Source organism: Lactuca sativa, chromosome 6 (assembly GCF_002870075.4).
Source record: "Lactuca sativa cultivar Salinas chromosome 6, Lsat_Salinas_v11, whole genome shotgun sequence".
NCBI classification, from domain to species: Eukaryota; Viridiplantae; Streptophyta; class Magnoliopsida; order Asterales; family Asteraceae; genus Lactuca; species Lactuca sativa.
The window spans coordinates 88,382,528-88,409,031 of NC_056628.2; the positions used below are offsets into that span (position 1 = coordinate 88,382,528).

The 26,504-nt window shown below is 35.2% G+C and overlaps 2 protein-coding genes and 1 pseudogene across 25 annotated transcripts; 1 reads left to right on the forward strand and 2 right to left on the reverse strand.

Moving 5' to 3' along the window:
• Window positions 1-323: 323 nt before the first annotated feature.
• On the reverse strand, window positions 324-11,016 carry LOC128126623 (E-beta-caryophyllene synthase-like; annotated as a pseudogene).
• A 930-nt stretch (window positions 11,017-11,946) lies between these two features.
• LOC111911441 (uncharacterized) lies at window positions 11,947-21,064 on the forward strand. Of its 24 annotated transcripts, none has more exons than XR_008224802.1 (8): window positions 11,947-12,412; window positions 14,664-14,941; window positions 16,177-16,262; window positions 16,968-18,316; window positions 18,410-18,502; window positions 18,593-18,883; window positions 19,660-19,765; window positions 19,859-21,064. XR_008224802.1 is itself a non-coding variant. In XM_023907219.3 (3 exons), exons 1-3 carry the CDS (start codon window positions 12,280-12,282, stop codon window positions 15,036-15,038), a joined length of 384 nt encoding a protein of 127 aa, XP_023762987.1. In that variant the 5' UTR covers window positions 11,947-12,279; the 3' UTR covers window positions 15,039-17,542. The 24 variants fall into 24 exon arrangements, 1 of the variants encoding a protein (XP_023762987.1); XR_006184343.2 differs by having other exon boundaries at window positions 14,664-14,740; window positions 14,854-14,941; window positions 16,177-18,316; XR_006184346.2 differs by lacking the exon at window positions 16,177-16,262 and having other exon boundaries at window positions 14,664-14,740; window positions 14,854-14,941.
• Window positions 18,435-22,126, reverse strand: LOC111911440 (beta-caryophyllene synthase). The gene is made up of 7 exons (XM_023907217.2): window positions 22,011-22,126; window positions 21,654-21,927; window positions 20,730-21,111; window positions 20,425-20,643; window positions 20,188-20,326; window positions 19,862-20,110; window positions 18,435-18,902 (listed from the first exon to the last, which is right to left on the reverse strand). Exons 1-7 carry the CDS (start codon window positions 22,110-22,112, stop codon window positions 18,609-18,611), a joined length of 1,659 nt encoding a protein of 552 aa, XP_023762985.1. The 5' UTR covers window positions 22,113-22,126; the 3' UTR covers window positions 18,435-18,608.
• Between the last annotated feature and the right edge of the window lie 4,378 nt (window positions 22,127-26,504).

Genomic DNA, 26,504 nt, shown 5'->3' on the forward strand with positions numbered 1-26,504 from the left:
TGTTTAAATACCCATTAAAGGGGATTGTTTTCCTATTTTTATTATTTCATAAACAAGTTTTAGTTTGTTACTAATTAGTGACTAAAAGTGGTGGTGGCTTATTGGATATTTAATGACTAAAAAGGGAAAGGATCCATGCTTTGCATGGGTGAGGCAAAAATCATAAAGCATACTTTATTTGTGAAAGATGGAAATACATTGACGAGTTCAAATTCAATACATAAACATGGTATGTAATACAATACCAGATAACTTACTATTTTACTCAACCATATTTGAAAATTGAAATAACGGATAAACAATTGTGGAGTGCATCTAGGTCGGAGAACCATAAGTTACATACTCATATCATGAACAAATAGAGATTTGATAATTTCTATCAGTTCTTCTCCCACATTTGTGAAATGGTATTTATTTTCGTATAATACATCTACCACCCGTGCTAAGTTGATTACACGCGTCAGTAGAGGCATTGGAACATCTTTACATATGAGGGCCTCAAGGGATATATCTTTCCATGCATCTTCGACTCGCTTATACAATAAGTCGTGGATATACTCTTCCGTGGCATCATATTGCTTCATGTAACTTTCAACAAGAGATGCGACATGTTTTCTTTCTTGCTCTTGCTGTATTTTATTAACGAAATTAATTAGTCTCCTAAACTACACAAGTTTAAATAAAAACAATTGGGTATTTTCACTGTTGAATAAGGATGTTAATCTCGTGGTACAACAATGTGAATAAAAATAGAGATGTACCTTGTGAGAGGCAATGTCATTTTTTAGTCTAAAAATTACACATGCAGCTTTGACAATAGGAGGATCCGTGAGAACCCATTTGAACGACTCGTTAGAGACAATATCCCCTATGCCAACAAAAGATGCTGCGGTAAGCATGCTATAGCCACAACTTGTGAATCTATATGACATGTTCTCCTCCATGGTTGGTATGTAACCCTCGTTAACCCATTTTGCTTCTGTCATGTAGCTTTTAATAAACTCTTTCATCTGTAGGCATCAGTTACCTACATCTAACTAAGATTATCTTAACTAAAAAGATTATAAGAAATGACAGATGTTGAAACTTACAAACTCTTTGGCATAGTTGACACGATATACATTCCCCTCATTTGCCATGATTTCTTCCATTTCTTTGTAAACATCTATAAGTCCTTCGTATATTGGTTTCATGTAGTTTGGAAGCACATCTAAGCATCTAGTCGACCACCTATAGTTATTTTACAAATTTCTTGGTTAATTTGGTCAAGTTATTCGGCATAATTAAGCTTATATAAGTTCCTCTTTCGTGTACATATACCTTTGAACTGCTTCAGTAAATCTTTCAAGCTCTTCAAAAATACCATAAGCATCATAAGTATCATCAATCATCGTTGACATTGCAAACAATTTTGTTAAGAAAATTCTAGCACATGAATATTGTGGCTCAGGGTATACACCAATTGCAAAAAAGTACAATTCAACCAATCGGTCCCGTGTATAAGGTACCTTGTTCGGGATATCGAAACCTTTCCACCACCTACAATAATATTGATTAATACAAACGGAGAAGACTAAAATATCGATACATTCATATATGAAACTGTTGGATAAGGTGTCTAAGTCCATAACTATTTCGGGCTTGTACTTGACCCGACCCGGCATGGTCCATTTGGGTTGCATGGCACCATGCAATTGGTTAGACTAAATGAGAGAAATAACACTTGGAGATTATTAATATATTATAAGTTCTAATATATTAATAATATTATTTGATTAGTTTGATCAAGAATTAATTTGGAATTAATTAAGTGATCAAAGGATAACTAATTAAATATATGGGTTGATTATGTAAATCATCCATATCTTGTATAGTGGGCTAAGAGGCTCCATGGATTATCAAGTTGGGTTCTACCCATAGGATGCTCCATGGATGCTCCATGGGAGTTACAAACCCATGGGTCATGGAAATGAAGAGTCATGACACATTAGGGTTTACATGGTGTAACCCTAGATGTGTCAACACTATATAAGGATCATATTCTCCACCAAAATCGGCTAAAGAAAAAGAAACTAGAGGGCTTGGTCGATTTTGACAAGTGTGTGTTATCTCAAGAGTCTTTCCAAGAGCATTTGGTGTTGTGTGAAGCATTTGAGGCATCAAACTTGGGGTGCTAGGCTCACAAGGTTTCAAGGAACACAAGCAACAACAAGGTAAGTTATTCTATCTATGATTCAGGTTAAAATTGTTCCCCATGTATGCTAGATAGGAATATAACCTTGGAATTCAACTTTGCATGATAATTAGACAAACATAGATCCAAGGTTATTAGGGTTGCATGTACACTTAGGAAGTGTTAGAATGCTCAAAACCCATCAGTGGTATCAGAGACTAGGCTTGTTTGTTTGTTATTTGTGCTTAAAAGTTGAAGAAAGTCGAAAATCTTGCTGTCTGACTGATGGACTCGGCGAGTCCATAGGGAGTACTCGTCGAGTTCATGTGTATCTTCAACCTACTCGGCGAGTAGGTTTATGCACTCGGCGAGTAGGGTCGACAGAGTGCAGAATTTCGACTTGAGTTGCTGGAAATGGATTAGAATCATTACCCTAAAATGTTTTGGTACTTGAAAACTTATTTTAGAAGGTGTAATGTCTTTTCTAACTCATTTACAACAACTAGTTATCAAAATTACAAAGATTAAATGTGATTTTGGTTCTTGAAAGTGTTCATATTCATATTCTTGTTCTTATGATGTTTAGATGATCATAGGAATTATTTGTAACCTATGTGGTAGATTAATTCATGATCATAATGTGTTTTAATGGAGTCCATAACTTGTCCTCAAGTTATGGAAAACCAAAAGTCTCTTGGATTAAAAACCATTAAAAGAACACAAGAGTTAGGAAAAATGAATAGTCCTCATTTTATTACTCTATTAAACTCATAAGTTACAAGAAATGAAAAGTTTTGAAAGTTTACAAAACTTGCCCTCAAGTTTTGGAACAAGTAAAGTTAAGTTAAAACCTTAGTTCCAACCCCTAGAATTTTAAAAGTTAAAATTCAACCCTTATACTTATATTATTATGATTCAATAATTATATATATATGTATAAGAACAAAGTTGTCTTACCGCTAGTACGCCTCATTCACGAATCCGGTCTATAAGGTGGGTATAAGGTTGTTGCCTATAAAATGGTGACTTAATGGGTGTCCACTCTCACCCACCGCTTGCTTGATCGGTGGAGGGTCGTTAGCCGAACGGGTAAGACAAGGACTTATTAATTCTCATTCAAAGTATGATGAATATTATAAAGTAACTAAATGTTTTATTAAATTCCCAATCTTAGTTACTTTAGGAAAAATGTGAATAAGGTGCTATTCCATGAAATTACACTTTACACTTTGATTAAGTCGTTGGTGGAGCGTGTGTGGTTAACCGGCACACTAACTTGGACTTAACAAGGTAGGTAAAGGGTGACTTAGGGTTTATTATAGTATCGATGGAGCGTGTGTGGTTAACCGGCACATCGATTGAGTGATAAACTTTAAGGGTACCAAGTGATTTGCATGGTTACTTCACACCTCGTTTTGTGATCCTCGGTATCCCAGTCACAAAACTTGGAGGGCACACTCGAGATTGAAACATGCCTTTGAAAAGTTCACTGAATCTCAAAGAATCTAGGAATTTCTAAGAACCATTCAAAAACCTAATACTAAAATATTGCGGTTTTCGTGGTGGAAATTGGTGAATCGTCATTCACCTACCTTTCAAATATGATATAGCTTAGATTACGGCATACCTCTTCTAAGTTATATTATATTGTGATTGGATCCTAGCCTTAATATTACATTTGGGTGTTTTATTAAGGACTCTCTTATATCTAAACTAATCTTGTCCTCTTCCTTCAGATGTCTGGCTCTAATCCTAATGGCTCCTTTACCCTTATGAACTTGTGTGGGAAAGTCACCTTTGATGGATCCAACTTCAATGAGTGGATCAGAAACATCAGGATGATTACCCGCTACGAGGACAAAGAATATGTCCTTGACAAGGAGCTTAAGGAGATTAATGAGTCCACTGCAACTCCTCAGGAGATCGCTGAATTTCGGGCACATGAAAGGGATGCTACGAAAGTGGCTTGCATCATGACGGCCACGATGACAGCGGAACTCCAAAAGTCTTATGAATATTTCTACCCTTATGACATGCACCAAGATTTGATGGAAAGATACCATCAAAGTGCAAGACAAGAGAGGTATGAGATCATCTGCTCCATGATAACAACCATGATGAAGGACGGGGAATCCGTCACGAGCCACATGCAGAAAATGCAAAGGTATGTGGATCGTTTGCTGAAGCTTAATGTGAACTTCCCGGAGGATCTTGCACTAGATATTATTTTGCATTCCTTACCATCGTGCTATGATCAATTCCGCATGACATATCACATGAACAAGGAAGAAGTCACCCTCAGCAAACTTCAGGGACTTCTCAAGACCGCAGAATCAGGTCTTAAGGGGAAGTCGGTTGCTATCACTCCTACTCAAAACGCTACTCCGGTTTTGGCAATTGGGAAGAATCGATGGAGGAAGAGAAAGAGATCTTCGAAGGGTACCAAGGCTCGGACCCTTGATGGCTCTTCTTCAAGTGGAACCAAGAAAGGTTTCATTACTCCTTCTTCTGACAAAAAAGAGGCTGAATGCTTCTATTGCCATGAAAAAGCTCATTGGAAGCGGAACTGCCCAAAATACCAGCAAGATGTGAAGGATGGGAAAGTTAAACCCAACCATGCAGGTATTTACACTATCATTTCTAATAACTCACCCCATTCTAATTCTTGGGTCCTTGATACCGGTTGTGGTATTCACATTTGTTGTGACTTGCAGGGACTAAGAAGAAGTGAGGATGTGGAGCAAGGAAGGATAAACTTGATCATGGGGAATAGGAAAGCTATACCTGTTACCAAGATTGGAGTTTATACTTTATCGCTAAGTAGTGGGTTTAGTTTAGATCTGAATAAGTGTTGTTATTCGCCAGGAATGGCAAGAAATATTATTTCCTTCCATGCTTTGTACAAACAAGGGTTTACCTTTTCATTTAATAATGAAGTTGGTTCTATTGATGCTTTCTTTAATAATATTCTTTATTTTAAAGCATTACCTTGTGATGGTGTGTATGAAGCTGTATCTGTTGTTGATAACTTAGGAAATAATATTTTGTGTATTGATTCTACTAATAATAACTTGGATAAAGCATCATTATGGCATTGTCGTCTTGGACATATAAGCAAGAAGCGCATAGGCCAACTCCAAAAAGATGGAGTCTTGGAGTCGTTTGACCTAAAGTCAGATGATAGTTGCGAATCATGCTTACTTGGAAAAATGACAAAGTCACCCTTCACAGGTTCATGTGAGAGGGTGAAGGTTTGTTGGACCTTATACACACGGATGTGTGTGGACCATTCAAACATGCCACAAGGGATGTTAATCGTTATTATTTGACTTTTACTGATGATTATAGTAGATATGGATATGTCTACTTGATCAAGCATAAGTTAGAGACTTTCGAGAGGTTTAAGGAATTTAAACAGGAAGTCGAGAATCAATTGGGTAGGAACATTAAGATGCTTCGATCCGATCGTGGTGGTGAGTATCTTAGTTCAGAGTTCCTCGACTATCTAAGGGAATGTGGGATAGTCTCACAATTGACACCTCCCAGGACACCACAGTTGAATGGTGTGGCTGAGAGGCGTAATCGAGCCTTGTTAGATATGGTTCGTTCCATGATGAGTCGAGCTACGCTACCAATCTCATTCTGGGGGTATGCCTTAGAGACTGCCGCCCATATTCTTAATCTAGTCCCTACAAAGAAAGTTGCCAAAACTCCTCACGAGATGTGGACTGGTAAAGTACCTAAACTAGACCACATCAAGATTTGGGGTTGCGAGGCTTTCGTGAGACGTGAGACTCATGATAAGCTCGAACCTCGAAGCGAGAGGTGTATTTTCATCGGTTACCCACAGCGATCCTTTGGTTACCTCTTCTACAGACCTAGTGACAATGTGGTCTTTGTAGCAAGAAGAGGAGTCTTTCGAGAAAGAGAGTTTATAAGCCAAGGAGACAGTGGGAGGCAAATTGATCTTGAAGAAATTCAAGAATCAAGCGGTGAAGGAACTTCAAACTCTAGCCCTCAACTTGAGGAGGAAACTCCTGTTAAGCCAATTGACAAATCTGTACCTCTGAGACGTTCCACGAGAGTTAGGAGTGCACCTGAGCATTACTATGGATTCCATATTACTGCAGAAGGTGAGACACTTATTAGTGATGAAACACTAGTAAGTCAAGATGACCCTAACAGCTACGAGGAAGCCATGGCAGGCCCCGAGTCTGCTAAATGGAAGGAGGCTATGGATAGCGAGATACAATCCATGTATGACAATCAGGTTTGGAACTTGGTTGAAAATGTACCAGGTCGTAAGACAGTAGGGTGCAAATGGGTCTTCAAGAAGAAGACCGACATGGATGGTAAAGTACACACTTATAAGGCTAGACTGGTTGCAAAGGGCTTCTCTCAAATTCCTGGAGTGGATTATGATGAGACCTTTTCTCCGGTAGCCAAGATTAAGTCTATTCGGGTTCTGTTAGCCATAGCTGCATTTCATGACTATGAAATATGGCAGATGGATGTCAAAACCGCTTTCCTTAATGGAAAGTTGGCTGAAGATGTTTACATGAGTCAGCCAGAGGGTTTTGTCAGTAACGAGTACCCTAATAGAGTGTGTAAGCTTGAGAAATCCTTTTATGGATTGAAGCAAGCACCTCGCAGATGGAATCTTTGCTTTGATGAAAAGGTCAAGGAATTTGGCTTTTCTAGGAGTGAAGATGAATATTGTGTGTATGTCAAGGCTAGTGGGAGTATAGTTAGCTTTTTGGTACTGTATGTGGATGACATACTACTCATAGGAAACGACATTCCAACCCTGCAGGAAGTTAAGTCCTGGCTTGGGAAGTGTTTCGCTATGAAGGACCTTGGTGAAGCTGCCTATATTCTAGGGATAAGAATCTTGAGAGATCGGAGTAAAAGACTAATTGGACTTAGTCAGAGTACCTACTTGGATAAGGTGCTGAAGAGATTCAGCATGCAGGATTCCAAGAAAGGAGAGTTACCCATCCAGAGTAACACCTGATTGAGTAAGACACAAAGCCCTAGCACTGAGGCTGAGATAGCAGAAATGAGTCGAACACCTTACGCTTCGGCTGTAGGATCGATCATGTATGCTATGACGTGTACTCGACCCGATGTAGCTTTTTCCTTGAGCATGGTTAGCAGGTATCAGGCGAACCCTGGCAAGGCACACTGGACTGCGGTAAAGAATATCCTCAAGTACCTACGAAGGACTAAGGACTGGGTCCTTACCCTCGGTGGGAGTGATGACTTGAGAGTTGTTGGGTATAGTGATGCTAGCTTCCAGACTGATAGGGATAATTTCCGCTCTCAGTCGGGCTGGGTCTTTACCCTAAACGGAGGAGCAATTTCTTGGAAGAGTTCCAAGCAAGAGACAGTGGCAGATTCTACTTGTGAATCAGAGTATATTGCAGCTAGTGAAGCAGCAAAGGAGGCGATATGGCTGAAGAACTTCATTGGAGACCTTGGAGTTGTACCAGCTATTAAAGAGCCAATGGAAATTTTCTGTGATAGTGAAAGTGCTGTTGCCTTAGCCAAGGAACCAAGGGATCACGGGAGATCCAGACACATCGACAGAAAATACCATTTCATCAGACATCGGATCGAAGAAGGACTCCTCGTGGCAAAGAGGGTATCATCGGATGAGAACCCAGCAGATCCCCTCACGAAGGGACTGAGTAGGGTTAAGCATCTCCAGCATGCTCGGAGGATAGGGCTGAAGGATGATATAAGTTTTAGTAGTTAGATAACCCGGAAATTTGTAAAGTGTAATTGACATTTGATGATGAATAAAAGGTGTTTTATTTATGAGTAAAGTGTTGATATCTCTTGTCAATCGTTTACTATATTTCTTTTGCATGTTTTGACTTCCAGAATAATTTTGTTTGGTATAACATATTATTCAAATCTCCACAGTCGGTCATATGTTGGAAGTAGATATGAATCAAGACTGTCATGTTTGGTTGTAGAGGTCTTGGACAAGGCTACAACAATCATGAGTGCTCATAAGTTCTGAGCATTGGACACAACCCACACTCACTGGAATCACTTCATGGAATTTTATCTCGAGTGATCGTGAGACGGTAATATCATATAAGTCTTCAAACCTAGAGATATGATTTGTTACTTACAAGTTGGTTATGCATTGACTGTACGAAACCGCATTGGTAACTCGATGTTATAAAACGTACTTTTGTGTGTAATTCAATAAGTGGTAGAACAAACATATGAGTCGAAGTTTATCTGTTCCTTCTTGGATTAGAAGCTGGTATCTGGGCCCCTCGATGATTTTGTTTTGACCCATGTACCGGGCCCGGTCAGAACTAAGTTGATGTGTTCAATTAAGTTCTATGTCAAACAAATCGGAAATCGGGAAACAAATGCTGGACAATAAGCAAGACAATGTTCCATGTATTTGTCCGGCTGATATCTAGAACAGAGGATTATATGATCACTTATCTTAAATGGCGTATCATCATCTTCTCAGTTCCGAGAGACCTTGAAAGAGCTACGATTGCCGGTCGGTTCCTCCTGAAGTACTAGAGATATAGTTATTAGACTTATCCAAGTGGGAGACTGTTGGATAAGGTGTCTAAGTCCATAACTATTTCGGGCTTGTACTTGACCCGACCCGGCATGGTCCATTTGGGTTGCATGGCACCATGCAATTGGTTAGACTAAATGAGAGAAATAACACTTGGAGATTATTAATATATTATAAGTTCTAATATATTAATAATATTATTTGATTAGTTTGATCAAGAATTAATTTGGAATTAATTAAGTGATCAAAGGATAACTAATTAAATATATGGGTTGATTATGTAAATCATCCATATCTTGTATAGTGGGCTAAGAGGCTCCATGGATTATCAAGTTGGGTTCTACCCATAGGATGCTCCATGGATGCTCCATGGGAGTTACAAACCCATGGGTCATGGAAATGAAGAGTCATGACACATTAGGGTTTACATGGTGTAACCCTAGATGTGTCAACACTATATAAGGATCATATTCTCCACCAAAATCGGCTAGAGAAAAAGAAACTAGAGGGCTTGGCCGATTTTGACAAGTGTGTGTTATCTCAAGAGTCTTTCCAAGAGCATTTGGTGTTGTGTGAAGCATTTGAGGCATCAAACTTGGGGTGCTAGGCTCACAAGGTTTCAAGGAACACAAGCAACAACAAGGTAAGTTATTCTATCTATGATTCAGGTTAAAATTGTTCCCCATGTATGCTAGATAGGAATATAACCTTGGAATTCAACTTTGCATGATAATTAGACAAACATAGATCCAAGGTTATTAGGGTTGCATGTACACTTAGGAAGTGTTAGAATGCTCAAAACCCATCAGAAACTAGAGAAGAAAGAGGTGTATATATACTTGGAAACTTCACTAAGCTCTTTCTTGTGTAGTGATTGAAGTAGATTGAACCCTAACTTTGAAAGTTGAAGTAAAGACTCATTACAAGAAGCTTGTTTTTGGTAGAAAGGAATGTAGTGTAACGCCTCAAGTCTTGGCAACCTTCTCTGTATAGGATGCTTTAGTGTCTCCTGTATGTGTATTGAAAGAGTAGAGTTACACCGAACTGCAGGATCCTTTGCTAGTTTTTCAAGATGAGTTTTTGTGAAAAGAAGAGCTTCGTCTAGTACAACTTCTCCTTTCACCCTCATATATGTTGCCTCATATAACTCAAGCATCTCATGAATGTCATTGGTCAACGATTCCTTAAAAGCTCCATTCTTTTCTTTGTAGTTACTGAAAATATCTGTTTTTTGTTAATATAACAGATTGTTAGGTTCGACTACATATATGATTAATATATTGAGCATATGCATGTTAAACAAATATTTATCAACCCTTTTTTTGTCCGAGATAGTGAAAAGGAATGAGTCCCATATGTAGTCCATTAATCATCTGGCATCACACGTTAATTGATAGGTTGGGCACGGCTTTTGCTAGAAATTATCTTTTCTAGTTAGCAATTTTTATATTCTTATTGGATGAAAACAGCCAAAATCGATCACTACCTATATGAATTGGAGTTAATAAGGACATAGTGATTATCGTCTTTGATCATTTTTCCTTTCAACCTTTCACTTTTAAGCAAACATGATGTTAATTTTGGAGAGTTTGATGAACGTTATTATTATCTAGAGTGTTAAACTAAGTTATCTATGGGGATAAATTGGCTTGTAACGATATATGCTTTGTAATTTGGGCCAATGATTTTATTTACAGCCTTACAGTTATATATGTATTAATTACTTGTTTATAGATAATATGGTTTTTAGAATGCAAACTAACCACATGAAAAAAAAAACTAACCACATGAAACGTAGAACCCTTGTTGTCGCATGAGTCGAAACCAAACAGAAGAGCTACCACCACTCCAGTTATCACCATATTTCACATAGATATGTTGCAAGGCTTGCTTAATCTCTTCGTCGAAATAGTAGGCTATTCCAAGACGTTGGATTGTGTCGATTAGTTTTACAAGTTTCGTATGTTCCATTGGAACATATAAAGTTGCTAGTATATCTTTTCTCACTTCTTCTTTCAGATCACAGACAATTCGATTTATGTCATCTTCCCCAGCTTGCTACATTCCATCATGAATCACCATTAATTAGATTGTAATAAACAAGCACATACACAAAAAATTCCTCAGTTTGCTACATTCCATCATGAATCACTATTAATTAGATTGTAATAAAAAAGCACATACAAAAAAGATTTACGCACCTCTTCATAAATTAGAAACTGGTCCCCCAAACATTGGGATGAAAGTTGGCAGTGGGACGTACAACTTCCTCTTGGTTAAGAGGCATGCTATCATGTGACAATTTATATCTTTGAATTTAGTTTGGTTTGGTAATAACATAAGAGTTCATGGATATTTATAGTGTTAGTAAGTAGATTTTTTGTCACACCATACACTTTAAATTATTTTGTAAAATCTACTTTAATAAATCATAATTCATTATTTCATATGTTATCTTCTCATGTAGTTAGAAATTAGTCATTTTCTAATTATTTTAAATTATTTATTATCCATTTGTCATTTTTTTTCCTTTTTATTCAAATCCCACATAACAAATAGGACCTCATAATAATTAATATATATATATATATATATATATATATATATATATATATATATATATATATATATATATATATATTAAAGATGTTAGAAATTTAGCCACAAAACTTTTGAACATTAGCAGTTTACCTCCTTTTGCTATTGCTAATACTATTTTCGTCACAAATATTTTAGGTCAACATTGGAGTGGATGTGTCGGTGTGGTGTTCCACGTGTCCTCAACCGCCAATATCACCCAATAGCTACGCACCGCCATTTCTTCTGGGGTTAAAATCCATCCACCGATCATCCACCGCATCCTCCTTCATCCGGTTCCTTCCATGTAGTTCCTCCTTTCGAATTCTTTCAACCAAAAATCCTCAATCTCTTTTTCTTATTTTGGTGTTTGCCTTTGATTTTAAAATGACTTTTGAGACTTTTGGCTTTTCCAAAAAGTCAAAAGTTTTAAAAGTTTTTTGGTAATTGAAAAAGATCTTTTAAAATAGTTTTTTGAGAAGAAGAAAAAAAAGACTTTAAAAAAGTCACGTATGTGTAACTTTTGGCAACTTTTGCATTTTTTCTCTTTCCTCCCTCAAAAGTTTAAACAAACACGTTTTAAAACCATCTTTTGGAAAAAGATACGAATCAAAAATTTCTTTTCTAAAAAGAACTTTTTGCTTCAATCCCGTCGTCGGTTTTGATTTTCTCATGTCAATCCCGTCATCGGTTTTAGTCCCTTATACGTCGCCTCTATCATCGGTCGGACTTGACTGGCGCCCTCTTTGAAATATTTTCCATCTTTCCAAAACTCTCTATTACTCCACAATTGACGTTTAGTTGGAAGAATGTCTGCAAGCAGACGAACGAAAGAGAGGGAAAAGTGAAGGCGCATCGGTCGATTTGCAAAGCCGAGATGGTCTCCAACTTCGAGGTCGAACTACGCAAATGAAGGGGAAGCGAAGCCGGCGAAGCGCACCACCGACGGTAGTAGCAGAGGACGAAAACTGCAATGACGACAACAGCAAATGGCGGTGAAAAGGTGTTCGGTGGCTGTTGTGGAGCTAGAAGGGGAAAACAGTGGTGTGGCGGGGTGGGTCTCGGTCTGTGGGATAGAGACGGACTGGCTCCTCCGACGATTGCAGGTAAATAGACGGGGCTGCTTCAGCAGTCCCAGATTCTTTCTTTTCCTTTTTTTATTGTTTGATAGAAAGCACTGGGGTGTTCGGGAGATATCGATGATAGAAATCGTTCCGTTGCTCTTCTTCTTTCCCTTCTTTTGACTGTAAAGGTTTAACCAAACGTTGATCGGCTTGAAGCAGCTTCGAGAACAGGAACTACCGATTTTGTTCTCCTATATTCTAATTATTGTGATTAAGGGATAATCTGTTCCGATTTTACTCGATATAGAGCTACCATTCCAATTCTTTGAAGGAATTGCGTTTATAAACCTAAAATTTTACCTGTGTAATTTCATAAATGAAAATTGAAACCGTTCAGGTACCACTCCTTTGTTATATTTCATTTGTATTCAATTTTATGAGTCTGTTATGATTTCTTTAATTTTTTTCTTTTCGATTTTGGATGAGGGATTTCATTTAAAAAGCCCTATTAAAGAAGTGGATAGATAAGAAGAAGCACCGCCTCTCCTGATATCGATTTATTATTTACTCTTCACACTGGTTTGTTGGTTTCTTTCCCTTTCTTGCTTTTCAGACTTGCTTCTCAATATCCTATTTTAAGGTATGTTTTAACTTACTAACAATATTTTCTTCATAAAAAATGGATAATCTGAGGATAGTTCGGCACTCGTCTCCATGATACAATTCCGGGATTTGACTGTAGCGGTTTCACTAATAAGGACACCGCCCCCCCTAAATCCCAAAAAGTTTTGGCGTGTGTCCTTTTTAGCAAAATCGTCCAAGATATGGAAGTCAAATTCGAGATGACTGTCAGACAGAAAGTAGTCTTTGAGTGTCTGCGGGCACCTCATGCTCAAGATTTTCTGCTAACTATCCCTATTGATGGTCTTGGCCAGCATATGTCTCCTGTGAGTACTGAACTATCCTTCGTTACCGCCTCATAATTCACATATTCCCAATTGACAAGATATGCCCAGTTTGTCGCAAGGCATGTTTGGATACCTTTGGGGAACACGCGGTTCATTGTAGAGAGCTCCCTGGTTTCAAGTATAGACATGATGTGGTTCGGGATGTTCTCTTTGATGCTTGTCGGCGTGCTGGTATATCTGTGAAGAAAGAAGCGCCAGTGAACTTTTTGACGGACCCGCAGGATGGTAGGTCCACACTTAAACCGGCTGACATTTTGGTCTTTGGATAGATAGGAGGGAAGCATGCGTGCGTGGATCTTACTGGTGTATCTCCTCTCGTTGGTTTGAGGAGCGGAGGTTTCGCAGCTGGGCATGCCGCTTTGAAAGCCGTTACGTGCAAAGTGATAAAGCACGACAATGCATGTAGAGAAAATCAACATGTGTTTGTTCCTTTTGCATTCGATACATTTGGTTTTCTCGCACCAGAGGCGGTGGAGCTCCTTAACAGAGTCCAACGGGTCATGCATTCTAATGTCATATCTCCTAGATCCACAAATGTTGTTTTCAAAAGAATAGGTTTTGCCATCCAAAAAGGGCTAGCGGCGCAGCTTGTTGCCCGTTTGCCTTCAATCGATATGTATTGACTTCCAAAATGTTCAAATTTAATGAAAACTACATAATTTGGAACTAGAGATAGGTAAATTCAATATATAAAGAAATGTGTACTGTAGCACATCAACAAACTTCAATTTTGTTTCATAACACTAAGGATATGGATAAAGAAACAATAATTATTGCATTGCACATAAGATAATGTTAATCATCCCCTGAAGGACCGTGAATTTGTTACATAATACTAAGCATATGGGTAAACAAACCTAATAATTGTTTTAATAGTAATCAGAATAATCAATATACAATAATTATTACTCAAATACGCTTGGGATTATTACTCTTAACAGTTATTAAAGCTTCACAACATCATGACATACCCTCTACACTAATGTTGTCGCTGTTACTATCATTGCTCTTTAGGGGTCAAGGATTATAATTAGATTATATGTCGACATGCATTTGCATACCTATAAACTTCTTTTGGATTCTACCTGGGAAACGTTAATCATCCTGATAAATCACATGAAATTATTGTATTATTCAAGTCATTTTTTCTCTGATGATCACAAAAGACCTGTTTGTGTTTTTTGAGCATCTGATACTATGATGAATGCAACTAGGAGTAGTTAAGAGCATAATACATACATTGTCACCTAAAATTGCTTGATGCATTTTTCTTTCATAATATATACTTATGTTTGAGAATTAATATCTCATTTATTTTGTGACAGCAATAGGTAGATCAGCAATGGGTACAGGAAAATATGAGCTCCTGTTAAGTTGTTGCCTTCTTCCGGAGGGCAAATCGGTAAATTATCACCACCTTCTTCTTTTTATCCAAATTCAAAAATGTTTAGGTTAGAGTTTGGAAATGGTATGTTTAGTGGTATAGAGCTCAAGAAAATCATGACTAATGAACAGCTGCACTACAGTCTCCACCGTTGATCCCACCTGAATCGACTGTAACTGTAGCGGTTCCTTTTTGCAGTTGGTTGCCCTTCCGTTTCAGGTATATAAAATTCTCATTTTTAGGGGTTTGCCCACCAACTACTGATGCTAATTTTCCTTTTTGCACATGGCTAATTAAACTGCATATACTGTACTGATGCTATCAGTCAATTCAACTGATTTTATACAACTGATTATATCAGCCAATTCAAATACAATGCAATTTTTTTTTTTTAAATAAAATTGACTGATTCTATCAATAAAAAATAACTTTTTTATCATTAATAGTTTGTGACTGAACTGTCAATTTTGTTGAAAGACCAATTTGCCCCTGTACCCAAATATGCCACAGTACAGTAAAATGGGACAGTGTATACACTTTTTTTTGTTCAAATTAATTTGCACCTGTACCGAAATATGCCACTCAATACCTTTTCACATTTTCCAGTTTGGCAATCGATAATTTTAACAGTATGATCACCACTGTAAATCCCAAAACAAGTGATTTCAATATAAATATAGTTAAAGAAATGCCACAAAAGAGCAAAACAAAGACTACTAACAACATACTGAGTAGAAGCAAGAATTTTCCCATCTGCACTAAATGCTGCTGCAATGGTTGACCTAGGAGAAGGGACCAAAGGACAATTTTATTTGGCTGATAAACATCACAGGGACTCAGCTTCCACCCTGGGAACATAAAAACAAATAACTAATCAACCACTGTGGCTAATCTACTCCTTTTATTCAGAGGCATTATGAATGACATTATAAGAATATAATAGATGTACCATGAAAGAAGTTCACATCCTGAGTTCCTCACTCTTTCACTTTTAGGTTTAACAAATGACTGATGTTTATGGTTAGAAACTTCTCCCCACTGCCTTTTTGGCAAGCATTTTGCTGTTGTAGGAGCTATCTCCCTTCCTGCCAACAGATGAAGCACATTTCTATCACTAAGAAAAATTGTTTGTGAGATGGCTGGTATCAAAGTACATTTATTGCTAATATATAATGGAAAGTTCTGCTAGCCATCAATCACTAACAAATTCATTTGTTTGCTTAAGCATTATAAGACATAACATTATAAGAAACAAAATAATTGAAGATCGCCAACTTCAAAGTTCAATTAAATAACAAAATTATTATCAGGAACTAATCTGAGAAGACATCAAATGTGCAAGCAACCAAAATATGAAGCACAAACGAGCAGAATTTTGGATTTAGTCCGTTACTGCTTATGACAGAGTTAGAGATTAATTGCAATTTTTTTAAAAAGTTGACTGATATTGGCAGTAAAAAAAATGCGTGGAATGAATCTTACAAGTGGAGAATTCAGTTTCGTATGAATTTTTAGCGTTGGAGCAATTGATAGCTGCATGGTATGTCGGTCTTAGTCTTAGATAATGATGTGATATAATTTCATTGTGGAAAGTTGAACTGGATGGGAAGATGGATGGGGCTGTTGAGACCTGCTGTATAATCTCTTTCAATTTAGCAATGTACATTTTTTTTAGCATACTACAACACTTTGATATCTTTTCTTATTAACACATTGTCCTGTGAAAATTCTATCCAATTATTGGATTGTATTTTCAAAATTTTCTTATTATAACATTTACACTGTTTGTAAATGGGCAAATCTCATACAATAGCAGCGTACTTTATTGTGGCTAACAACTTAGGCAATGTACTTTACTTTGACACAAAAACAACACCTTCCGTCCCCCGCAACGCGGGGGGAAACTTTCTAGTTAATATTATTAATATGTTAATTATGTACATAATAACCTCCTTTTTATGAATTCTTATAATTCTTATATTTATGATGTATGCTCATCAAGGAAATCATTTTATTTTATATTGAAATAACTTTTAAATATCATCATTACGTTTCACATCGATACTAGTAATCATTTGGGAAATTGATTATCAATTTCATATTTAATAACATTAAGTTTATACTTAATTATTTTTTTAATCAACTCGTATAATATATGAATTTGCCAACTAAAAAGTAAATTATTCATCATTTACAAATTTTCATATTTAACTTTGTTAAATTAACTTGTGTAATATATACGCAGGGCCGGCCTAATGCATGTGCGGCAGCCCAGGGCATCAATTTTTTGGGGGCATAATTCTAATCCTGGTTAGCGTGAGTATATGTTCAAAATTCATCTCATTCTTTTAATTTTGTGGATCGCGTATCGTAATTTCATAGGGGAGCTTGAGTTGAAGGCGGCAAGCAAAAAAACTAGGAGGAATGGACGCGTATGGTAGAACAGAAGACGAGGAGACATGTCAATTCATTCTTCACGCCCTTAACCAATCGACAATAGGATATTCACTAGAGCGATGCGAATTCCAAGTTGTCTTTTGGCAGTATAAATCGCAAATCAACAGCTCTATCACAACAACTCTCACAATTTTGGTCTGTGGTCTACATTTTTTTTTTCTATAAATCTGGTTATATTTGTTCTTGTCTTCTCTCTACAAATCTGGTTAATGGAGACAGTTTTCGATTGTTGTAAGTTATTTCTTTTTTAGTTATGTGAGCTCTATGGAGTGTAATCAATTTTTTTTATTTCTTTTAAATGGTTTTGCAATTTCTGATTCTGTTATTATTGTTATATTCAATTAGTAACTTATTATAATCAAATGTTTTTTTTTTGTAATTTAATTAGAGTGTAATCAATTTTTCTTTTTAGGAACTAAAGCTTAAAGTTAAATTTATGTAAAAACATCCTTTATAATCACTCAAGTTCTTAGAGTCGGATTCTCAATGTTCGTGAAAGTTTTTTTTTGGGTTTTTGACAGTTTTGCCCATGGGCTCTTTCAAGTCTCAACAACTATTTTGAAGGTCCACATGGTTTTTTTGGCATGATGCATCGGCTTTGTCTTACTGTTGTGTTGCTATTACTGGGATTTTGACGCTTTTATCCTTGCATTTGAAATCATTTATTTTTAGTGTTTTGTTGCTTCTGTGTAGCTTCCCTGGTTTGTAGTCTTGTTGGTAGTAGCCTTGTGTTTGTTCTCTTTTCCATCTTCCTGCACATGGTTTTTACTCAAATGATTTGCTTGTCATTCAATTAGAATCCAACATAGTTAAATCTCTTTGTTTTGTTTTGTTATTTTGATTGTATGATTGTGTCATTCTAGGAGAATTATGTTATTACCCTCCAAATCATTGATTACTATTGATTTTTACCAAATATATCAATGAGATAGTTGAGATGTTGACTTTTGTTTCTTTGAGTACCATTTATTTTTAGTCAATATATGGCTAGAAAGAGAACACAATACCTTATTTTTTGTTTATTCAGTTGTTTTAATGCATTCTTTTTGTAATTGGCAGGTTGTGTAAGAGAATATACTATTTTATTTGTGCAAGATTGAAATACATTGACGAGTTCAAATTCAATACATAAACATGGTACGTAATACAATAACAAATAACTTACTATTTTATTCAACCATATTTGACTAAAAGTGGCGGTGGCTTATTGGATATTTAATGACTAAAAAGGGAAAGGATCAATGCTTTGCATGGGTGAAGCAAAAATCATAAAGCGTACTTAATTTGTGAAAGATGGAAATACATTGACGAGTTCAAAACATGGTACGTAATACAATAACAGATAACTTACTATTTTATTCAACCATATTTGAAAATTGAAATAACGGATAAACAACTGTGGAATGCATCTAGGTCGGAGAACCATAAGTTACATACTCATATCATGAATAAATAGAGATTTGATAATTTCTATCAGTTCTTCTCCCACGTTTGTGAAATGGTTTTTATTTTCGTATAATACATCTATCACCCGTGCTAAGTTGATAACACGCGTCAGTAGAGGCATTGGAACATCTTTACATATGAGGGTCTCAAGGGATATATCTTTCCATGCATCTTCGACTTGCTTATACAGCAAGTCATGGACATACTCCTCGGTGACATCATATTGCTTCATGTAACTTTCAACAAGAGATGCGACATGTATTCTTTCTTGCTCTTGCTGTATTTTTATTAACGAAATTAATTAGCCTAAACTACACCGGATATTTTGGCTGTTGAATAAGGAAGTTAATCTCTATACATGAATAATGTGAATAAAAAAGGGGTAAATTGCACGAATGGTCCCTATGGTTTAGGGTAACTTGTGTTTGGTTCCTAACTTATTTTTCTAATACGCTTAATCAAAATTGTGGTTTTATCAAAATTACATGTTTGATCCCTACCTTTTTTTCTGCACTCGGATCGTCCCTGAGGTTTGATTTTGTTACGTTTTTCGTCCCTATGGTTTGATCAAATTGTGTGTTTGGTCCTTAACTTTATGTATATTAGGGACAAAAAACACAACAAAATTAAACCACATAGACGATCCGAGTGCAAAAAAAAAGTTAAGGACCAAACATGTAATTTTGACCAAACCATAGGGACGATTTCATTAATTTACTCTTTAATTTATTTAAATAAACACACCCCAACCCTATACTCTCTCCTTATCTTACCTATCCTAAAATTTTTCCTTATTTAAATAATTGGCTTTTTAGGTAAGATAACGACCAAACGCGTAACAAAAACAAACAATAGGGACCAAGTGTGTAGCAATAACAAACAGTAGGAACCTTCCGAGTTAAAAAATAAGATAGAGACCAAACGTGCAAATTACCCTAAACCATAAGGACCATTCTTGTAATTTACTCTAAAAATAGAGATGTAAATCGAGTTCAAATGACATGCAAATGTAACTGACTCCTTTTGTGATCCAGATAAAGATAAGATGGGGCATAGATCACAGTTGCAGAAAGATTACTTAACCTCAGGTTAAACAAAATATGAAAATACATATAAAACGAGGAAGTGCTTTGCCTATGGGTATGTATTGTTATCCTATTTCAGTGACAATAGTCTTTCTATTTTTGTGAAAAAGAATTTGCATCCCTAAAATATTCAAATTTAAATATTTAGTACCTTGTGAGAGGCAATGTCATCTTTGAGTCTACAAATTACACATGCAGCTTTGACAATAGGAGGATCCGTGAGAACCCATTTGAACGACTCGTCAGAGACAATATCCCCCATGCCAACAAAAGATGCTGCGGTAAGCATGCTATAACCACCACTTTTGAATCTACTTGACATGTTCTCCTCTATAGTCGGTATGTAACCCTCGTTAACCCACTTTGCTTCGGACATGTAGCTTTTAATAAACTCTTTCATCTGTAGGCATCAACTACTTACATCTGAAATTATCTTAACTAAAAAGATTATAAGAAATGACAGCTGTTGAAACTTACAAGCTCTTTGGCATAGTTGACACGATATGCATTTCCCTCATCTGCCATGATTTCTTCCATTTCTTTGTAAACATCCAAGAGTCCTTGGTATATTGGTTTCATGTAGTTTGGAAGCATATCTAAGCATGTAGTCGACCACCTATAGTTATTTTACAAATTTCTTGGTTAATTTGGTCAAGTTATTCGGCTTAAGGACTTAAATGTGCTTATTTAAGTTCATCTTTCATGTGCATATACCTTTGAACTGTTTCGGTGAATATTTCAAGCTCTTCAAAAATACCATAAGCATCATAAGTATCATCAATCAAGGTTGACATTGCCAACACTTTTGTTAAGAAAATTCTAGCACGTGAATATTGTGGCTCAAAGTATACACCTAATGCCCAAAAGTACAATTCAACCAATCGGTCCCGTGTATAAGGTATCTTGTTCGGTACATCAAAACCTTTCCACCACCTACAATAATAATTATTAATACACATGGAGAAGACTAAAATATCGACACATTGATATATGAAACTAGAGAAGAAAGAGGTGTATACTTGGAAAGTTCACTAAGCTCTTTCTTGTGTAGGGATTGAAGTAGATTGAACCCTAACTTTGAAAGTTGAAGTAAAGACTCATTACAAGAAGCTTGTTTTTGGTAGAAAGGAATGTAGTGTAATGCCTCAAGTCTTGGCAACCTTCTCAATATGGGATGTTTTAGTGTCTCCTGTATGTGTATTGAAAGAGTAGAGTTACACCGAACAGGATCCTTTGCTAGTTTTTCAAGATGAGTTTTTGTGAAAAGAAGAGCTTCGTCTAGTACAACTTCTCCTTTCACTCTCATAAATGTTGCCTCATATAACTCAAGCATCTCATGGATGTCATTGGTCAACGATTCCTTAAAAGCTCCATTCTTTTTTTTGTAGTTATTGAAAATATCTGTTTATGGTTAATGTAAAAGTTTGTTAGGTTCAACTACATATAGGATTAATGTATTGAGGATCTGCATGTTAAACAAATATTTATCAACCCTTTTTTTGTCCCTGATAGTGAATCCCATATGTAGTCTATTAATCATCTGGCATCGCGAATTAATTGATAGGTTGGGCACGATTTTTACTGGAAATTATCTGTTCTAGTTAGCTATTTTTTATATTCTTATTCGATATAAACAGCCAAAATCGATCACTACCTATAGGAATTGGAGTCAATAAGGACATAGTGATTATCGTCTTTGATCATTTTTGCCTTTCCTCCTTTCAATTTTAAGCAAACATGATGTTTATGGAGAGTTTGATGAATGCCATTATTATCTAGATTCTAGAGTCTTGAACGAAATTATCTATGGGGGAAGTTGGCTTGTAAACCCAACGACATATGCTTTTTGTAGTTTGGCCCAATGAATTTAATTACAGCCTTATAGTTATATATGTATTAATTACTTATTTATAGATAATATGGTTTTCAGAATGCAAACTAACCACATGAAACGTAGAACCCTTGTTGTCGCATGAGTCGAAACCAAACAGAAGAGCTACCACCACTCCAGTTATCACCATATTTCACATAGATATGCTGCAAGGCTTGCTTAATCTCTTGGTCGAAATAGTAGGCTATTCCAAGACGTTGGATTGTGTCGATTAGTTTCAAGAGTTTTGTATGTTCCATTGGAACATATAAAGCAGCCAGTATATCTTTTCTCACTTTTCCTTTCAGATCATGGACTATTCGATTTATGTCATCTTTCTCGGCTTGCTACATTCCATCATGAATAACCATTAATTAGATTCTAATAAACAGACACATACAAAAAAAATTGTTTGTAATACATTATGCACCTCTTCATAAATTAGAAAATGGTCTCCCCAAACATTGGGATGAAAGTTGCCGGTTGGACGAACAACTTCCTCTTGCTTTAGAGGCATGCTATCATGTGACATGTTTATATCAATGAATTTAGATTCGTTTGGTAATAACATATAAGAGTTGCTAGATATTTATAGTGTTAGTAAGTAGATTTTTGTCCCACCATACAATTTAAATTAATTTATAAAATATATTTTAATAAATCAAAATTCATTCTATCACACATTATCTTTTCATGTAATTAGATATTTGTTGATTATTTTAAATAATTTAATATCCATTTTTCTTTTTTTTTCTTTTTTTTTTCATTTTTATTCAAATGTCATCTAATAAATAACACATCATAATAATTAATATAATTAATATATTAATTATATACATAATAACCTTCCGTTTGTAAATTCTTATATTTATGATGTTTGCTCATCAATCTTACAGAAAACTGATTTATCATCTCTATTGCTCAATCAAAATAAATCAAGAAAATCATTTTATCCCATTGTATGTTAAATGGAAATAACTTTTGATGTTAATGTAGAATTTTATTAATATCACCATTACCTCTCATATCCATACTAGTAACTATTTCCAAAATTGATTATCAATTTCATATTTAATAACATAAATTTAAAGTAACATAAATTGATTATTTTTTTAATTACATGAATTTCACAACTAAAAATAAATTATTCATCTTTTACAAACTTTTATATTTAATTTTTTTAATGAACCCGTATAATACAAATATCTTACACCTAGTGATTTAAAAAAAAAAAACTTAATACAAATATCTCACACCTAGTGATTTAGAAAAAAACTTAATTTTGTAAGTACCCGATGTAACATACATACATTGTGTTATACATACATTGTTTCTTTTCTTCTAAACTCCATATCCGAGATTTAGGGTTCTGATTTAGGTAGCCATTTTCTAAATTTATGGATATTGGATATTCGGAACATATAGTTTTTTAAATAAATGTTATTTCAAAATTTAATAAATACGAAGAGTTAGGGATTCGGATGTACTGTGTGTACTTTACATATATTATTTCATTTAGTCTTTAAGTTTGTACTTCATATAATTTTTATAAAATATTATTTTAAAGTAATTTAATATATTTGACCTAAAATTTTAATTTATCAAATGAAAAGGACAAAATTCATTGATTCTGCTGTATAGTGTTTAAGTTGAGAGAAATAATATTTTTTTGAAAGTTTAGTATTTTTTTATATTATCGTCCGAAATTTCAGATATTGAATTTTGAACAACCGTACATCCGCTTTACCATTAAGCCAATATGGAATTGTCAATACTATTTAACTTATACACCCCATTAGTAAAAAACAAGAAAAAAATGAATAAGTTTAAACCCAAAACCCCAACCAGGCAAATCGTTCATATATATATATATATATATATATATATATATATATATATATATATATATATATATATATATATATATATATATATATATATATATATATATATATATATATATACATGCATGCACATACACACACACACGGTTATTGACATAAAATTCCTTAAGTCTTTTTTTTTTTATTTTTATTTTTTTTTTTATTTTATGTGGTTTTGTCCTTGCAATAATTTTTGGTGTGTTTATGCCTAATATTTAGGATGTTTTTGTCAAATATGCCATTTAACAGGTTAATGGTCTTGTAGCCGATAACCTTGCCCCTCATAACTTGTAACACCTCTTCACCCCACCCTCATATTCCCCCTTTATGATCCGAATGCATCTTCCCACTGATTGATCGATCGAGCTCTCATGCGAACCAGACCTATCCTTGTTTTTCTCCCTTTTGTATTCGACTTGTACCAATACAAGAGCGCAATATCTCTATATTATTCCCTTTGTTCAATAGCATGTGCTTCTTTTAAAAAATATTAGTCACACTCACCAAGCAATTCATAGCCCCTCTTCTTTGAATGTAGCCATGAGGACAACCTATTTTTTGTTTCTCTTTTTTGTGTTCTGATTGTAGGCACCAAATTGAATCTCAAATGCGAAAATTGCAATAGGGCAAGAAATTGAGAAGTTTCTCATTCGTGAATCTGAATTATAAGTGAATGGTGGTGGATTTAGTCTTCCAATAAATTCTTTTTCTTCCTTTTTTCTAATTTCATAATCTGGGTGTGATTTGGTGGATTCATTGTTGAAGTGAAAATGATGATTGATGGTATTTGGTTGTGAGGAAGGTGAGTAATGGTGATTGGCTGGAGGGACAGGGTGGTATTTTTGTTGTGGTTTTTGATGCAATGAAGATGCATGATGGTTACGAGACCTAACATCTAGGTTCAAAGTGGAATAGTAATTTGTAATAGTGATTGTGGCTAATATTATGTAGGTAATGTCAGGGGCTGATGATGGTGGACATTGGTGTGTGGGGGAAGAATGATGGTTGTATTTGGTGGTTCTAGAAAGGGTGAAGGAGGGTGATTGACGATGATATAAGGTGGAGTGGGAGATGGATAATGGGAGGATAAGGGTGTTACCTGGAAACCTGTGGGTGACCTGCTAAATGGCATATATGAGAAAAACATTGCAAATATTAGGCATAAATACACAAAAAATCATTATAGAGACAAAACCGAACAAAATTTAAAAACTTAAGGACTTTTATGTCAATAACCATATATATATATATATATATATATATATATATATATATATATATATATATATAGGGTTAGGTTATTTTGTTTTTAATAACTACTGTGTGCCAGAATGCACAGATCTGGACCATCAGATGGAATATAATCAAAGGTCATGATCTGAGGGTCTATGATAGTAGAACATGATAACATGTACCATATAATCACACAAATTTCAACATAAGGGCATTTTAGTCAATTAACCTATATTACAAAAGGAAATTTTCAGATTTTTAGGGATGATTAATTTCTTTATTTTTTAAAAATCTGAATATTTTAAATTAATTAAAATTTAAAAATCCGATTTTATTCTGTCAGAATGATAGAATGCCAACCATAAACTAGTAAATATATTTTTCGATTTTATTCTGTCAGAATGGCAGAATGCCTAACATAAACTAGTAAATACATTCTGAAAGAATACACAAATCAATTCTTGAACTAATAATATAACAAATAATTACATTGTATGATCGTGATTAATTGAATAATAACAACATTCTGAAAGAAAAAAAACATCAAAATCTAAGAAAAACATTAATCTATTCTGAAAGAATATTATTTTTAAGCAACACTTTATACATTGTAGCATAGCACATTTTGATATAATACACTCTCGTTCTATATGTTTTCTTCCTTCTCCACATCAATGTTAGCCTCTTCAAACCTAAATCTGCAAAGAAAAGATAATCAGTTTTCAAAAATTAAACAATTCAATGCATTATAATAGAATACAACAATAAATATTCTTACATAATAAACTATTCTTGCAGAATGATTTTGAATATTCTTAAAGAATTTGTAACATATTCTATCAGAAATGATATGATACAGAATGATAACATATTCGACCGGAATGTTTTTTAATTTTCCTATCTAATAATGGTTTTTTACTTTCCCCTATCTTGACAAATAAGAAGATTGAAATCAAATTGTCACAGAATAATAAACATTCTTAGATTTTTGACAGAATACATACTACATGGCCAGATTCTCTTTTAGGCATTTCCACAAACACCTTTTGTGCACACATATATAAATAATAGAGAATCAAAAGCTTAAAGTATAAAAAAACAAATATCCTCATTGTTCTTCTGATGCGAATTTAAGGGAGTGTACAACTCAGCAAAACTTAGCATCCATTAAAATAGGTTGCTTCATCAATTAGGGTTTAAGAAAAAAGGGTTAAAGTATAATCGTTGGTACCTGTATCGGATATCTCACTTGAGTAGATCCAAATGAAAATAACTCAGGCATGGGATTTATGCTTCCGTCTCGGAGCACCGTCTCTACAGCTGATTCACAGATGTGCCGGTTTCCTGTCCACAACAGTCCGACTGCTCTTTCACCGTCCGGCCAGAGGCTTCGAACAGTAAAGACTGAAATAAACCTGAACGTACACAATTAAACAGATAACCAATCAATTCGTATTATATATCAAAATATTAATCAACCAAATCCTCAAACAGTATGACTTGTAAGAAGGTATGAGATAAATAAATAGATTGAAGATGTTGTGATGATATTTACCAGGTCGTTGGTGCTCAGGGACGGAGGAGAGGAAGGACATAAGGCCGGCACAGCCGAAAAATTTGGCAACAAACAAATTGGCGTTGGCTTGAGCTTGAGCACTTTCGATGGCACAGAGGCTTTGTCTGAGAATGCAGCCCTTTCGAAGAATTCTGCAGCCATTTTAACAACACCTTGAGTCTGTTTGTGTGCTAATTGTTGGAAGCGATGCTGAATAGGAATGGGGTTTGGAGTTGTGTTTATATATGTCGAA